The following is a 15,327-nucleotide window of genomic DNA, read 5'->3' on the forward strand; positions in this document are numbered from 1 at the left end:
AAATGTAAGGTTTGGGTATTTTTGTGCCAATAGCATTCTATCCAGATGAAAAACCGAGCCACGATATCAGGGTTGTGTGAAAACTATGTTTACCAATGTTACCAGTATACAGAATCCTGCCAAGCCCAACATAGCCAAGCCTTCGTGGGGTATGGTTTTCAACAGATGTTGGAGAAATATTCTAGGTGATTTGTACAGCGGTGGTTTTCTGAATTATGTGAGTGCACTCTGTGCCCAAGTAGAAATGAGTCACGTGAGTCATGGCTACAGAAGGGGTGAGGACCGAAGGCCTTCATTTTCCCAACAGAAGGGACAAACAGACCCCTCTACTGTGTCCCATCAGTGTCCAACAAACTAAATGTTACCATAAAGAAAACACTCCTCCACTGTATAGTACACTTTATACTTGCCTTCACACCCCACCCTAACCTGCTAGTGTAGAGAAAGACCCACAGTCCACACACCAGAAATCTGTCTAGCAGAAATGCAAATTAGGTTTTCAGTTATCCAGAATTTGTGTCCCACGTTTTTTTTCCTGTGTGTTGTAGACCCCCTCAGGTTTAAAGCTTGCTGGAGCTCTCTCGCTGCCTCCCCCCCCCTCTTTTTTTTCTCTCCCCCTCCCTCACTCACTCTCACTTTTTCCTCTTCTCTGTGTCTCTCTCTTCCCATCCCTCTCTACCTCTCCTGCTGTCTAAAACTCTTATGTCCCTTCCAGGTATTCTGTTGTCACCAGAGGATGTGAACATGACTCCGAGGCCCTAACTCCCAGAAGTATGTCAGGTAAGAGAATTTGCCATCTGTGTCAAGGACATGCATTGTTATTGTACTATTGAACAGTAGTGTCAAAGACTGACCTTAGAGGGCTGTATTCCCACAAAGATTTGAGTATGCAAGACCATGTTAATTGTGATTTCATCTTAACAAATGTAATACTTTGTTGTTATTATTTTATTCAAATATAATATTCATTTAAATATTTGTTCAATATTTCACAAAATTAACTGGGAACATTTTACATATTCAAACAGTTTTCAAACCCCTCTAAAAAGAAACAAGCCATGTTTAAGCAGAGACAAAATCATTTGAATTAAATAGTGTCCATTTCTACAAATTTTCCATGTCTTTGCTGGAACAAAGCTGAAATCAAAGTTTTAATGAATGTATTCAATGTGATGAATATATTATAATAAAGTGACTTCAGTCAAAGATAATTCTGAGCACTGGATTTGAATTATCATTTAATGTTTCGGTGCTGTCTTATTCATGCAGCCCAGGTGATCTCCTAGTATTCCTTTCCTTCAGCTCCTAATTATTTGGTGTTCTGATTATATATAAGCTTGACTTCACACATTTCTGCATTATCTATTGCAGTTGTTAAGTGCAAACTACACCAAAATGGCATTCAGCATAAGGAGACTTAATGAGAAATGTTAGGCGCTAGCTATTGGTGCATCCAAACATGCTTGTGAAGCTTGAGAAACTACTTGTGAGTTTTCAGGGCTCTGTTTTACGTACACAAGCATCTCATGCACAATATACACATAGAGTGCATTTTAAATATTACCCATGTGCGCTTCTGGATATTTGCTGAAGCAGCTTAGGTTCCTTGCTCCAGGGCACAACAGCAGTGCCTTGTGTGGGACTTGAACACAGGACCTTGTGAAAGTAACTGAAATTCCATAATTGCTACACCATCCTTTTGGCACAGGACACTGACCTCTGAAATCTGGAATGACCCATCCCTGATATTACATGCAAATAGTGTTCGCAGCAATTTAGAGGCATAATCTTCCTTGAGCTGGAAAGCAAGAGTTTTTTTCTGATGTTTTCTCCCAACCAGGGATTTGTAAGCTTTGTGTTTCTTTCTGTTTTTTTTCCTTTTGTTTAGAGCAAGCAGCAAAATGTAGCCCCAGATGGAAACAACATGAGCTCATGCAACATGGTAATATTCCCTTTAATTACTGATCACATGGGCTGGGTTCAGACAAGAAAATCCTCTTGCTGTGTTTACTGTATATAATAGAATGATCATTAAACTTACTGTTGGGATTTTGATACCTCAGCTTTGCCAGTGTTGAAGAAATCAACTAAGGTAGGGATGGCTGGAGGTTTTTAATACAGGTATGGTAGAGGTGACTGGAGTTTGGTAAATCAGGTATGGTTGAGATGGCTGGAGTTTGCTAAAGGTGTGTGGATGTGCAGGTGTTCAGGGAATTTAGGTCTATTTTAACATGAATAAAATGATTTTTGCTTAATTTTCTTCATCATCTTTTGTTTTTGCAAAAAAAAAAATTAAGAGCTGAAAGATCTGATTCATTTTAAGGATTCCACTTACATACACAGTATACTGCTACTATCCCGTTAACATTACCTTTTACATTTGTCTGCCTGATTGATTTTAAAGCTGCATTTCAATTTACATTTTTCAGTTCAGGTGAGGACTGAAAAGAATTGGAAGTGTCCGCAACTGAGAATTGAATGACACAGATGAAATGGGTGTCATTGTCATTTGCATTTCATGTGGAAAAATGACTATGAATTGTAGATATTTCGATATTGTCAAAAGGAATGCTACAATTTATACTGCCATAAATGTGAGGAATGAAAAAGATGTCTTTATTTTTCCCTCTGTGTGATTTCTCCCTCTAATGTTTGGACTCTAAACTGCGTGACAACTCTGAGTTCTGTGAGAGTCAAGTGTGCTTTGAAGTTCCCTTTCATGTGCTCAGCAATGGCTCAGCGTGATAACTATGCCACCAGCCTGTCTGTTGTTCGCTGGTCATATCAAAATGGAAGTGTAAATCGTGGTGTTCATACAGTGTGATATTTTAATGGGAATTTGGTTAGGAACAGTCAGCTTTGGAACGTTAGGATTAATCCAGGATGCTGGGTGGCTTATTTAGATTTCCCACATTTCTTAAGCAGGCACAGGATTATCCCATACGTAACAAGTGTGACCTTAGATTGGAAAGTGAAACTATGTCTTGAGTTTTTGCAACACTGTGTAGCAGTCAGAAGCGTGACTAAATCCCCACCCTCACACACCTGTGAGTTTTGAAAATGTGCCTTAATGCTAATTCTTAGCTGAACTTTGTCATTTTATGCTGTTTTTTACACTAATAATGTGTGTTTTTCCCCACACTCTCTTAATATGCTTCTCCTACAGTCTACAAAAGCTGTGGTTTTCAGGAGTTCATTAAAACAAATAAAAACATATTAATTATGTTATCAGGGCCTTTAAAAAAATAAGTATTCCTGTCATCATGGCACACTTGCTTTTTGGATCTATGAAGCAGTTGGAGAGTGTCCAAGACGAGGCCTGTTCATGCAGTCATCAGCATTATCCTTCTGCCATCTCTCTCAGTTGAGATTCATTTTATAATGACATGCCATTAATTTTAATGTCGTTTTCATGTGTAGCTGTATTTTATATTTATGTTGAAAAGGACACATGGACTATGGTGGTTTTATTGTCTTTTGTGTTTAATTCTTACAATCCATTTGAATAGGTTAGCTCTAAGTAGAATTATAGGCGCATATAGTGAAGGGTGAGGGCAGTCACCCCAACCGGCCTTGAACCCGGGTCTACGGGGTGCCAAACCTGCAGCTTGACCGCAACGCCAAAGAGCCAGGCTCGTTGGTATGGCAGTCAGAGCGCATACTCAGCCGTAGTGACAGCACTCTGTCACGGCGCAGGTCACAGTGAGTTCTGTATATTTGAAAGTAAAGACTAACGCAGAAAGATTCAGATATTCATCATAATGTGAATATGTATTAAGACACAACACAAAGCATTTTCAAAAGGGTAACTATTTCTCAGTAGATCTGCTGCACACAAGAAATTGATCTTAGTCAAAGAGATTATATTCTTTCAGTACCACTATTTTGAGTGAATATTGGGCAACCTTTGAGTATGTAGCTTTTCCAATATTTTTTACTCCATGTTTTGGCAGTGTAATATTTGTACCAGTGGTTTGCATAACATAATCACTTAAGCGGTGTTTTATTTGGAAGTCATACAAGAACATTTTTCTAATATAAGGACGTCATGTAAGACAATCATCAACTGTTCTTTTAAAAAATATATTGCTTATCTGTGACACTTCCTTGTGAGCAGATTAAGGCCAAATCCTGAAGTGAGAGGTTTAACTCATCCCTTTGCTCATAATTATTTTCCTAATTATTGACCTCCAAAAAGCTTGTGGCGCAGGAAAATTGACTATTCCAGTTCCAGAAATGTTTGTATCTTCATTTTTTGTTGTACCAAAGGAGTTGTGTTGCCAAGAGTACTATGTGTTGAAGGTTCCATTACCAATGCAACATTCAAAATTAACACTTTCTGGCCAACTAGAGTAGATTTTGTCTTTGACAGATTAAAGCTGTAGGGACACTAGCCACTCTGACAGGTGATTTTTGATTAAAATTTTGACTTTATTTTTATATCGTGGCCTACGTTGTTAATCAAAGAACCCTTGTAAAATGGAAGATGCCCAAATGCATGCTCCTTTCAGTCCAGGTCCTAACGGTTTTTGTACCGTAAGTCAAGGACAGGACCCTGTCTGTCATTTTCCAGTTGTGAAAATTCATGTAGATCAATCTATGCTTGTCCAAGTATGAGCTACATCTGACAGCACAATGCAAACATGTCTGCCACTGGGAGATTCAGCTTGATTCAGAAGATTCATCTTAAAATGTTACTTGATTCACAATAAATGGTTTTTGCTGGTGAAAAATCTGACTGGCTGATGATTTTTTTCATCTACCAGCCACATTGTCTAGTGGACAAAAACATTCATTTCAGACCCTGCCAATGATTACAAAATAAAATGATAATCCTGTGAAACATAAATAATATGCCTGGGAAAAGATGGAGGTGAGGACTCCAAGATGCTCAAAACAGTTTTTCAAATACATACCTGACCAAATTGCACATAGAGTATTTAGCAACCGAGTTGCTGAGGGTGGGAGTTTGTGCTTCTACAGGATAGGGCCTCGTGTCCCGGGATCTGGCACCATGTACCAAAAACCTTGCATAAGGCCGTCTGCATGGAACAGATCTGGCCACCCTGCTAGCTCGGCACCTGTGGTTACCAGGGCAACTCTCCATGCAGAATCAAATTGGGATCTCAGTTGCCCTCAGCAGTCCAGCTATTTCAGTGAAGGAGACTCCAGGCTTCTCTGACACACACTGAATGAAAGAGCTACAGAAGAAAGGGTTTAATACACCATTGCAGGTATAGCTGCGAGGATATAGCACTGACAGAAAATGATAAGACTACAATGCTTGCTTTGGCTTGATAAAGTGTGCAGATTGTGCTGTATGAACTGAACTACAGGACATGATTTTTTAAGTTAAATGTGCAGAGAACAACTGAGAATCTGAACAACATCATGAACCATGTATTTATGCCCAAAATGTAATATCTTATCAAGTTTATTAAATGTTGGATTGTGCCTTGGCTCATGAAATGTAAAACACTATTATGAGATGGTATATAATGAGAAACAAAAGCAGCAAGAGTAACACTGAACTATTCTTGAGAGATTGAGGAGCTAATGTGAGGTAATTATGGGTGTTCATAAAAGAAAAAAAAATAAGCTTTTGGCATTAAAAGCATTTCCTGTTCCAGCAAATCCACATTAAAGGCATGCAACTTTGAAAAACAGTGCAATTTTCATTATGTGATTCAGTTAAGTGATAAATTGTCGCTAATTTATTTCAGCCATTTCTGTGAGATGTGAAATAACTCAAGTTACATACAGACTGTCCTTCTCTATGTTGCATGAAAGAAGTAGACTGAAATAAGTGAAAAAAAAAGATATTACAAGGTTTAACAATGTGTGAGACACCGAACACTAAACAGTTTATATTTATGCATTTACTTTTTATGAGAGTGTATTAAAAATTGACATAAAAAGCAATATTTTGTTTGCATCTCTGTTATTGGGGTTAGGGGAACATGAATTGTGACCAGAAGGTTTCAGGATCATAGCCTGGATGGCATACTGCTGTTTAGCCCTTGAGCAAGGCACTTCATCATAACACCTTCAGTAAAGGTAGAGCTGTAGCTAAAATCTAGAGGGCACAATTTTTTTGTTAAGGGGTGTAAACAGTCATGTTTTTACTGGCTGATGTGTTTTTACTGGCACCTATGTGCCTATGTACCCTTATGTAGGGGCAGGGAAGGGTGATGACTAACCATGGGCCTTTTTGGGTTGGTGCGTGATTCTTTTTTATTGGGAGTGGGTAAATGGTAGTTAAGTGGGATTGAAGGGTAAGACTTGTAGGGTTGAAAGCATCAGACCAAACTGCGGCCATGTGTACCATTTTCTGTTTTCTGTTAATATCAATATCCCTTAAGCACTACACCCAAATCAATGGCCAAGCAGTAGGAGTTGCAGTCAGTGTTTAATAAAGTAGGTATCACAAAAAATGCAAATGCATAGTATTTGAAGGTATAATTTCAAAATGGTTATTACATATTTTGACCTTTTTTGTCATTATTTACAAAAACTTTGCTGTCATGAGAATCATTTTGGATGTTTTATGTTTGCAAGTCATCAAACAAATTTTTAATTTTTTAAAATTTCTCTCTTTTTCTTCTCAGGGTACATCCCAAGTTACTTGGATAAGGATGAATTGTGTGTAGTGTGCAGTGACAAAGCTACCGGCTATCACTATCGCTGTATTACCTGTGAGGGGTGCAAGGTAACCTTAAAAAACCATTGGCACAACATTTTACATACCATCACCTAGGGCCATTCTATGACAACACATCTGGTCACATTCTACATTTAAATGCAACTACATAAAGTGTATATAGAGTCTACATAAGCGTGGCATAACAGCTTCATTAAGCATTTATAATACATTGTGCATGATACATGACACTAACACATCATGTTATTCACTCACTAACAAGTGTTATTATTGTTAACATGCATCCCCACCAACAATGTCACATGACATTGGAAGACCTCTCATCCCAGCTATGTCATATGTATTGTGTGACATTCATTTCTTCCTTACACATTACTCACAACATATTATGAATGCATAACAGCTCCATAGTGTAATGGAGTTGTTATGCAATAATGCCGTGCTTACGTGAGCTTTAAGGACGTTGTAAGAAGTTGCTCTCTCTACAATGTGACCACATGTTCTATGAAAAATTTTCAGTGTCATCTTACAAAAACCATTTAACATGTAACTTAGTTAATTTATACCTTCATTTTAAGGTGACACCTCCTGTTAAAATAAGTGTGGGGCAGTGTAGCATAGTGGTAAGGAGCAGGACTCGTGACTGAACTGTTGCTGCTTCGATTCCCGGCTGGGGAACTGCTCTTGTACCCTTGGGCAAGGTACTTAACCCAGATTGGCCTCTAAATATCCAGCTGTAAAAATGGATAACATGTCAAAATTGTAATCTCTGTAAATTGCTCTAGATAAATCCATCTGCTAAATGACAATAATTTAGTATGATGTGATGTAAAATATATTTGAAAGTAAACTAGGAAAAATGGTTGAGTTATAGGCACCAACCACTGACCAAGCAAAAGGCCCTTACAAGGCTGGTTTATGAGTACTTGGTGCATTCAGCAAAACCCTTTGCATGGGAAAAAGATTCCAGTAACATTGCAGTTAACATTGTAGAAACTGGCCAATCAATGAAATATAATTGCTAACACAATGGAAACTTGGCTGTCTGTAATGTACACTTGAGAATATTTTCCCATCTGTTTTACAGGGATTTTTCAGGCGGACAATCCAGAAGAATCTTCACCCAACATACGCGTGTAAGTACGAGGGGAAGTGTGCCATCGACAAGGTGACCAGAAACCAGTGCCAGGAATGTCGCTTCAAAAAATGCATCGCAGTTGGCATGGCAACAGACCGTGAGTCTTATTCTGCAATTACTCCTTGAGAATTTAATATTAACCCATGCTATGTCATGGGTATTGTTAACTACTTCCGTGTGTATGTGTGTGTGTGTGTGTGTATATATATATAATTTTCCCTGTTAATACATTAAATAGTGTAAATTTATCACTATCCTATGCCCATGGTACATTTTTAGTACATTTGATATATTTTTCACCTCAGAGAGATTTTGCCATTCAGCATAGCATGACTAAAATGGAAGAAAAAAAGTTATTGCTCATAAAAGAATAAAAGTATTGTCCTTTTTCCTTTGAGAAAATCACATTAGTAATTACATTTGCCTCCTAGATGGTAACTGTCTTCAGACAGAGTCTGTTCTCCTCTGGGTCAGGCAGTTGTTATCACATTATCTACCCCCCGCCTCCCCGCCCCCCTCTTCTTGTTTCTGCCTCCTTCAGTCGTGCTGGACGACAGCAAGCGTCTGGCCAAGCGGAAGCTGATTGAGGAGAATCGGGAGCGCCGGCGGCGGCGGGAGGAGCTGCAGAAGACGGTGTGGAGCAAGCCGGAGCCCACGCCGGACGAGTGGGAGCTGATCCGAGCGGTCACCGAGGCCCACGTGGCCACCAACGCTCAGGGCAACCACTGGAAGCAGAAGCGCAAATTCCTGGTGAGGCGCCTCCTTCCCTGCCGCAGCCGCAGAGTCCATGTACAGCCTCTCCCCCCAATCACTGTCGCCCACATCATGCTTTCTTTACCTCCTTGTAAACTGGGAGGAAAGTAGTGGAAAGCTGAAGGCCAAGTTTTCATCCGCAGTGGCACTAACTTTATAGAATCCACTGCTCTGCACACATTATTGTGCCAGTCAATGGTTAAACTGTGTGTCCTCTATACCTTTCTGTCTTAGTGTTTTCCTTCTCTCTGCACCACAGTGTTCCAAAAATGTCCTCTGTAATTCTCACGCACAGATCAAAGTCTGTTTCAAGTTGGCTTCAAACAATGGCTTAGCTCTGTTTCTCTCCATGCAGCTCATCTACCTTGAGTTTTTGTTTTTGTGTTTGCATGTGTGTGCGTGTGTGTGTGTGTGTGTGTGTGTGTGTGTGTGTGTGTGTGTGTGTTTTTTCCGTTGGGTTTGGCTTCTTCATTGAAACCTCACAATATCTGTTGATCATCCTTCAACTTGTGGAAACAAAGCTACTTAATGAAATAACTTTAATTTATCCTGTACTTCTGACTAGAGAGCAGTGGGGGTGAAGGAGTCCAAGGTAAGAACCAGCAGACTAAATGCACTGAAGCCTGTATTCAGTCTAAGCTCAGTGTGCTTCGTCCTGTGAAGGTGAAACTTTGAAAAATGAATTTAAGCAGGCGATTCTTCCATTCATGTCTTCCACAACATGATGAGTTTTCTGAATGGAACTATTAATTTTTAATGATAGTGTGTTAATAACAAAACACAATACTTGCTTAAGTTCATTGTTCAAAACTAAGGACAAAGCATATTGTACTTAGATTGAATAGAGATCAGAGTATAAAATGCTTCTTATGTCTCTCTTGCTGCCTTTTGAGTCCAGAGAACACGAAACGCCTGTAGCGCATTTTGTGCAGTGCAGTACTGTGTTATATATGAAGCTATGAAGACTGTGACAGGAAAGTAGTCTCCGTTGCTGAGAGAAATATTATTATTTAATATAAGTCTGAGCTTTTTTTTTTACTTTCTCCTTTCCGTATTATTTCCTGTGTCGTAGGAACTTGAAATGTCCTTGACAATTTTGAATAGAAGCAAAAACCTTTAGCATGAAAGAAATGAACCAGAAATCAGAAGAAATGGATACTTATTAAAAAGTCACCTAGCTTCTTTTGCTGTGAATGGTATTGATGCTTCCTGTCGGCTCATGTTTGACTGCTTAGCCGATGGGTTTTTTTTTGTAATTGTGGGCATTTACTGTGAGGAACGTGCATTAGCTTGAGTTATGTTTGGAGTGGGGAAAAAATGTTGCTGCCAAGTAGGAGCAAAGTGGCTAATAGTATAGTGAAGGAAAGAAACTCTGATAAATACTTAATGAGAACATTTGATGAAAGTGGTGGATTAATGTTTCATACAGCATGTAATGTCCCCATAGAGTCAAAGCGAAAAGCATGTTGCAGCAAACATCTTAAAAAGGAATTGCATAAACAAGCTTGCCAGTCCAGGAGGCCCAGTCTTTCAGGAACGCTATGCAGCTAAAACAGGCCTATGCAAAAATAATGCAAAAATCAAAAACAATGTGAGTGATTTCAGTAAACCTGCTTCAAAACAAATGTGCCGCAATACTTTTTGAAAGCATGTAGAGGGTTTGATTGTAATTGGATGAAAATGTTTTGATCTTGAATCTGTAACTTTAAATGGAATCTCTTCCAAAATACTATACTGGGAATAGTAGTTTTCCTTGTCTGTGAATAGTTTACATGGCAAGAGATTTTATGTGTCAGATGATAGATGACAGATATATGCTACCCAGCTGTTGAATTTGAACAGCATGCTGTTTCATTTGCTTTATGGTATCAAAGTTTTGTCTGTTCATTTTCTTTTTCTGCTTGTCCTTCTGTCGTGAACAATACAGTGGATTTTCGCCACTTGTTACATGTTGTCATCTTGTAACCTTTATACTGTTTTCATGCTTACAGAAGAATTCTGAGCTGTATGACATCATCGTCCTCATTTTCGATTGTTGCTATGGCCTGTCTGTGCTGAGTGCCACACTCCTCTTTTTACAGCCAGAGGACATTGGTCAAGCTCCCATCATCAACGCCCCAGATGGAAGCAAAGTGGACATAGAAGCCTTCAGTCAGTTTACAAAAATTATCACCCCAGCCATCACCAGGGTGGTCGACTTTGCCAAAAAGCTACCCATGTTCTGTGAGGTAAGGTTATCTGTTATTGTCTGTGAGTTTTTGCACATTTCTGTGAGCCTTTGGTGCCACAGTATTGTAGGAGTGTAGAATAGTGGTTAGGGCCCGTGTCTTTAGCTGTGTCCAATCACCGCTGAGTTAATGGGGGCAGTCTGGGTACTCAACATACATTCATATACAATTTAAAAAGTCAGGAAATTGATTTTGATATCAAACGTAACAGAATTAAGATTTTCTAAAATGGACATTTGACCACTTAAGAAATATTTTAATAAGTACTAGGGGAAATAATACAGATAGAAACTTTGTTATTTAATTCAGGTATTGAATATGGAACTGAATATTTACTCTTTGACAAAGATGATATTTTCTTCCACAATCTATGTAGTACATATACATTACATCACACAGAATCATGCTGTTATTAGTTTTGTTTATGTGTTTGTCAGCTGCTAACAGTTATTCTTAGGTGGCAGAGCTGGAGATGGACTATAGTGATGATATGAAAAGGCTTTTTTGTCTCACTTTTACTCCAAATGTAATTACATGGAATATCGCAGTGATGAATCTCATGAGTGATGAAAGGGTGGACTTGTTTCAAAAGGAAATCAAGATTGACAAATAAAATATGCTCTCCTTACATGTTGGTGTGACAGTTTCTCCTTTGAGCAGGTCATTGAATGGTCAGGAGCTTGCAAATTCTGAATTACCTGAATTTGATCAGCTGTCCTTCTTGGAGATTTTAATGTACATGTCAAATCCTTATATTGTGCCTTTAACTGGAGATTTGTTCTGCCTGTTTAATATTGTTTTAATTTTACACAGCGTGTTGATTTCTGTACCCACTACCACAAGTCATTTGACTCTTTATCTTGTATATGGAACTGAAATGAATGCCACTAATTCTCTTAGTACTGTCCTGATATATTTTTATCATAAGGCCATTGTTTCAGAATCACATACATAAACCTCAAACAGCTAATAAATGGCTCCATCTTTATACAGTTACTCACCCCCTTTCATCTTTTCTGATATATATTTGCTTGTGTGATACACCCTTAAACTACAAAATACAGTCTATGAAAACTCATGGATATCACCCACAATGCATGTGTATAATAATAAGAATTGTAATTATAATAATGCTGACCACCTTCAAGCTCATGAAGAGTGCTTCCCTCAATACTACAATGCTCCCCCTAAAACTAGATCCTTCTATTCATCTGATATAATTAATTTTGGTAAGGGTAATGCAAGAGTTCTCTTTTCAGCTATAAATAATTTGGCATAGCCAAATGATAACCTCCAGCTCACTAATTCCTCTGATCTCTGCAATGAATTTCTGGCATTTTTCCAAAACAAAATTTACTCAATTTATCAAAAGCAATGGTTACACTTTACTGCCGACTAATAGAGTCTGGCTGAGGTTTTCAACCCTGCTGCATTTTACTCATGTTTTGCTACTTTCTCACTTTATGATTTAGTCGTATCCATGAACTGGTCTATGTATAAAATATAAAATATGTAGCCTTATGAGTCCGCTTGACCTGATTTCTACCACGTTGGTCCAAAATTATATCACCTGTGCTTATCATAGTAAAAGATTATGGGGGCATACAGTATACTTGGGACATGTACTTTCTGTTGGAGGGAACTGTTGATGTCTGTCACTTTAGTCTGAAAATAGGATGCAAACTGAGTAGCTGTGAAGTTAGAGTGAGGTAGAGGTGAGAGATGGTGGAGTAGCCAGACGAAGGTAGGGAATTGCTGCTGTGGGTTATTGCAAACTGCTTGAATTGACCACTCAGGTCAGTGGGCAGGTTTGATTTTTTTTTTTTTTCAATGTAGTACCTTGGTCAACCAAGGTTTGAGAGAGGACTGCATTAGAGGCCTGTTGGTCAGCAGACATAGATAGTCAAGAGTGAATGAAAGTGACAATACTTCTCAGTCTCATTACAGGCTGGTATAGACCATGCTGTCAGAAGAAGTATGTTGATTCAGTAGAGTGACCATTGCTGTCTGTTCCCCAGTTACCCTGCGAGGACCAGATCATTCTGCTAAAGGGCTGCTGTATGGAGATCATGTCCCTGAGGGCGGCAGTACGCTATGACCCAGAGAACGAGACACTAACCCTCAACGGGGAAATGGCGGTGACCCGTGGTCAACTGAAGAACGGAGGCCTGGGCGTGGTGTCAGATGCCATCTTCGACCTGGGTGTGTCCCTGTCCTGCTTCAATCTTGACGACTCTGAGGTGGCCCTGCTGCAGGCTGTCATCCTCATGTCCTCAGGTGAGGTGGACACTGTCCGTTTCACTTACCTGTCCTTAGGTGAGCGCTCCCCATGCTGTAAGCACCCACAACACAAAAACTGCACAAAATTCTACGACTGCCGAATTTTCCTTTCTGAGGTTCTTTACATTTAGGGCAGTATTTCGTTCCCCATGTATATGACATATTTCTTCTACATAACTCTGTCTGTATCCATTAATTACTCCAATGTTTCCTACCCAAAATCACTAATATAAAGAAGTTACATGTATGTACATGCAGTTAAGATATATGTGCACATATAGTTCAAATATATATACATACGGTATATGTATATATGTAAAAAAATGTTCAGTAGCCCCAGTCACATTCATCTAAGAACTGTCATAGGCTTAACTCAAGAGACACACAACTCTTCACAAGTATAAATAACTTGAGTAATGAATTTTCAAAACAAAAGTTTTTAATAGATTCTGCACAATTTTAATTGTGATATCTGTATAAAAATGTACTGTTCTGATATTTTATTGAACTGTAATTGTTTCATTGTATTTGTTGTATGTTGTTTGATGTGAATAATGCCTGATACATACCGTCTCACACCCAACAGTAATGTAATTAAATTATAAAAGTTGAGTACAAGCTTGTGGTAAGATGAGGTCGGTATATCGGATGGTGTTCTGAACAGTAAAACGATTTGAGATTTGAGCATGATTCCTCTTGGTATGTGAAAGCCTTGTCCCACATTGTTCCTACTCCTTACTCTCTTGCTCTTCTGCGTGCGATGTAGACCGTCCGGGCCTGACGAGCGTGGAGCGGATCGAGCAGTGCCAGGAGGACTTCCTCCTTGCTTTCGAGCACTACATCAACTATCGCAAACACAAGGTGCCATACTTCTGGCCCAAGCTCCTGATGAAAGTGACAGACCTTCGCATGATTGGGGCGTGCCATGCTAGCCGTTTCCTGCACATGAAGGTGGAGTGTCCCACCGAATTGTTCCCCCCACTCTTCCTGGAGGTGTTTGAGGACTAACGGGGAGGGGGGGAGGGGGGGGGGGCATGGACACACCAAACTCTTTTAGCACTACTGAGTCATTTCATTCCATAGATTAGGTGTAGCTTCTACCTAGTTTTGGATGGAACTATTCCTATGATGCGGGTACATGTGAATAGTGTTTTTTTTTCTTCATCTTTTTGTATATCTGTCTTCTAAGATACAGTGTTTTTTCATGGTAACGATGTGATTGGTTGATTTTATGGGAAAAAAAAAATTGCCAGCGTTTACTTAGCCATGAGTAGTTGATTTTGGATTTGAAAAGTGCATGCACTTTTTTATGTTACAGTATCTTTTCATGGGTGGTCTCATAAGACATTTTACTGTACATTGAAGGTGCTTAATGTAAGCTTTAAGTGAAACATGTTCTCACTGTTTCATGGAAAAACGCTTTGTGTGGGGCAAAGTGGCTCATCAACTTTGTCACTGTGTTTGTGGTAAACACTGTGCAGACCTTTCCCTCACACAGTGGCAATGCACATACCAGTACATTTGGAATCCCTGATGCTAGTTTGTGCCATCAGCAAGAGCCACAAAGAGATAAGATGTTCCTTTTGATTTCCTTATTTCATCAAATAGATTCTCCACCTGTCCGTGTACATAGTAGTAAGGAAAAATTGCTCAGCCTTGTATGCTTTTGTTAAAAAAACGGCACCCATTTGGTGCCAGAAAATTCAGATATTTTTGTCTGCTTCAGACTCTGCATCAGCTTGCTCACCACACACATCTGAAACCTCACAACGGCCTCTGTTCAATCCCAATGCGTTATTGTCCTTAATTTTGAGTAACGCATTACTCAAGTGTTACTCATTTCTTTAATAGCATTAGAAAATTGGAAATTAATGGAAACTTCAGTGTAAGAAACAACAGAGTAACCAGTTTGTTACTGAATTTTAAGGACGAAGCGCATTTCTGTTTGATTGAATCGGGGCCATCATCTCGTTAGGGAGATGTTTTCTCCCTCCGTGTTCTGTATACAAATGACTGCATATTACTCACCTGCCAGACAATCTTGATGCAGTAGTTCTGTGTTGATGTTTAACATCTTTGAATTTCTCGTGTGATATTTTCTAAATGTGTAAGTTATTACAAATCAACTGAAGCAGTGCTTTTGCTAGGACTTGTTGGTGCTATGAAATGGCCAATTCCATACCTCTGTTTCCTGGCTGCAGAGGGATGCAAAAGGTCATGCCTACAGTAGAATTCATATGATCAGGAGAAGATGGTAAGTGCCAGGA

At 39.2% G+C, this 15,327-nt stretch overlaps 1 protein-coding gene across 11 annotated transcripts in view; it reads left to right on the plus strand.

Annotated features, from left to right (window-relative positions):
• Nucleotides 1-14,079, plus strand: part of LOC118784328 (thyroid hormone receptor beta-like) — a 40,498-nt gene extending 26,419 nt beyond the window's left edge. For 8 of the 11 annotated variants that reach the window (XM_036538522.1, XM_036538528.1, XM_036538530.1 and 5 more), the window contains exons 3-11: nt 716-780; nt 1,889-1,942; nt 6,609-6,709; nt 7,749-7,896; nt 8,341-8,549; nt 9,118-9,144; nt 10,634-10,780; nt 12,799-13,096; nt 13,827-14,079. In XM_036538522.1, coding sequence (XP_036394415.1) covers nt 716-780; nt 1,889-1,942; nt 6,609-6,709; nt 7,749-7,896; nt 8,341-8,549; nt 9,118-9,144; nt 10,634-10,780; nt 12,799-13,096; nt 13,827-14,068 — 1,291 coding nt within the window. In that variant the 3' untranslated portion in view covers nt 14,069-14,079. The remainder of the gene's footprint in view (nt 1-715; nt 781-1,888; nt 1,943-6,608; nt 6,710-7,748; nt 7,897-8,340; nt 8,550-9,117; nt 9,145-10,633; nt 10,781-12,798; nt 13,097-13,826) is intronic. The other 3 variants (XM_036538524.1, XM_036538523.1, XM_036538525.1) reach the window with 3 other exon arrangements.
• Nucleotides 14,080-15,327: the final 1,248 nt, after the last annotated feature.

Source organism: Megalops cyprinoides, chromosome 10, assembly GCF_013368585.1.
Source record: "Megalops cyprinoides isolate fMegCyp1 chromosome 10, fMegCyp1.pri, whole genome shotgun sequence".
Taxonomy (NCBI): domain Eukaryota; kingdom Metazoa; phylum Chordata; class Actinopteri; order Elopiformes; family Megalopidae; genus Megalops; species Megalops cyprinoides.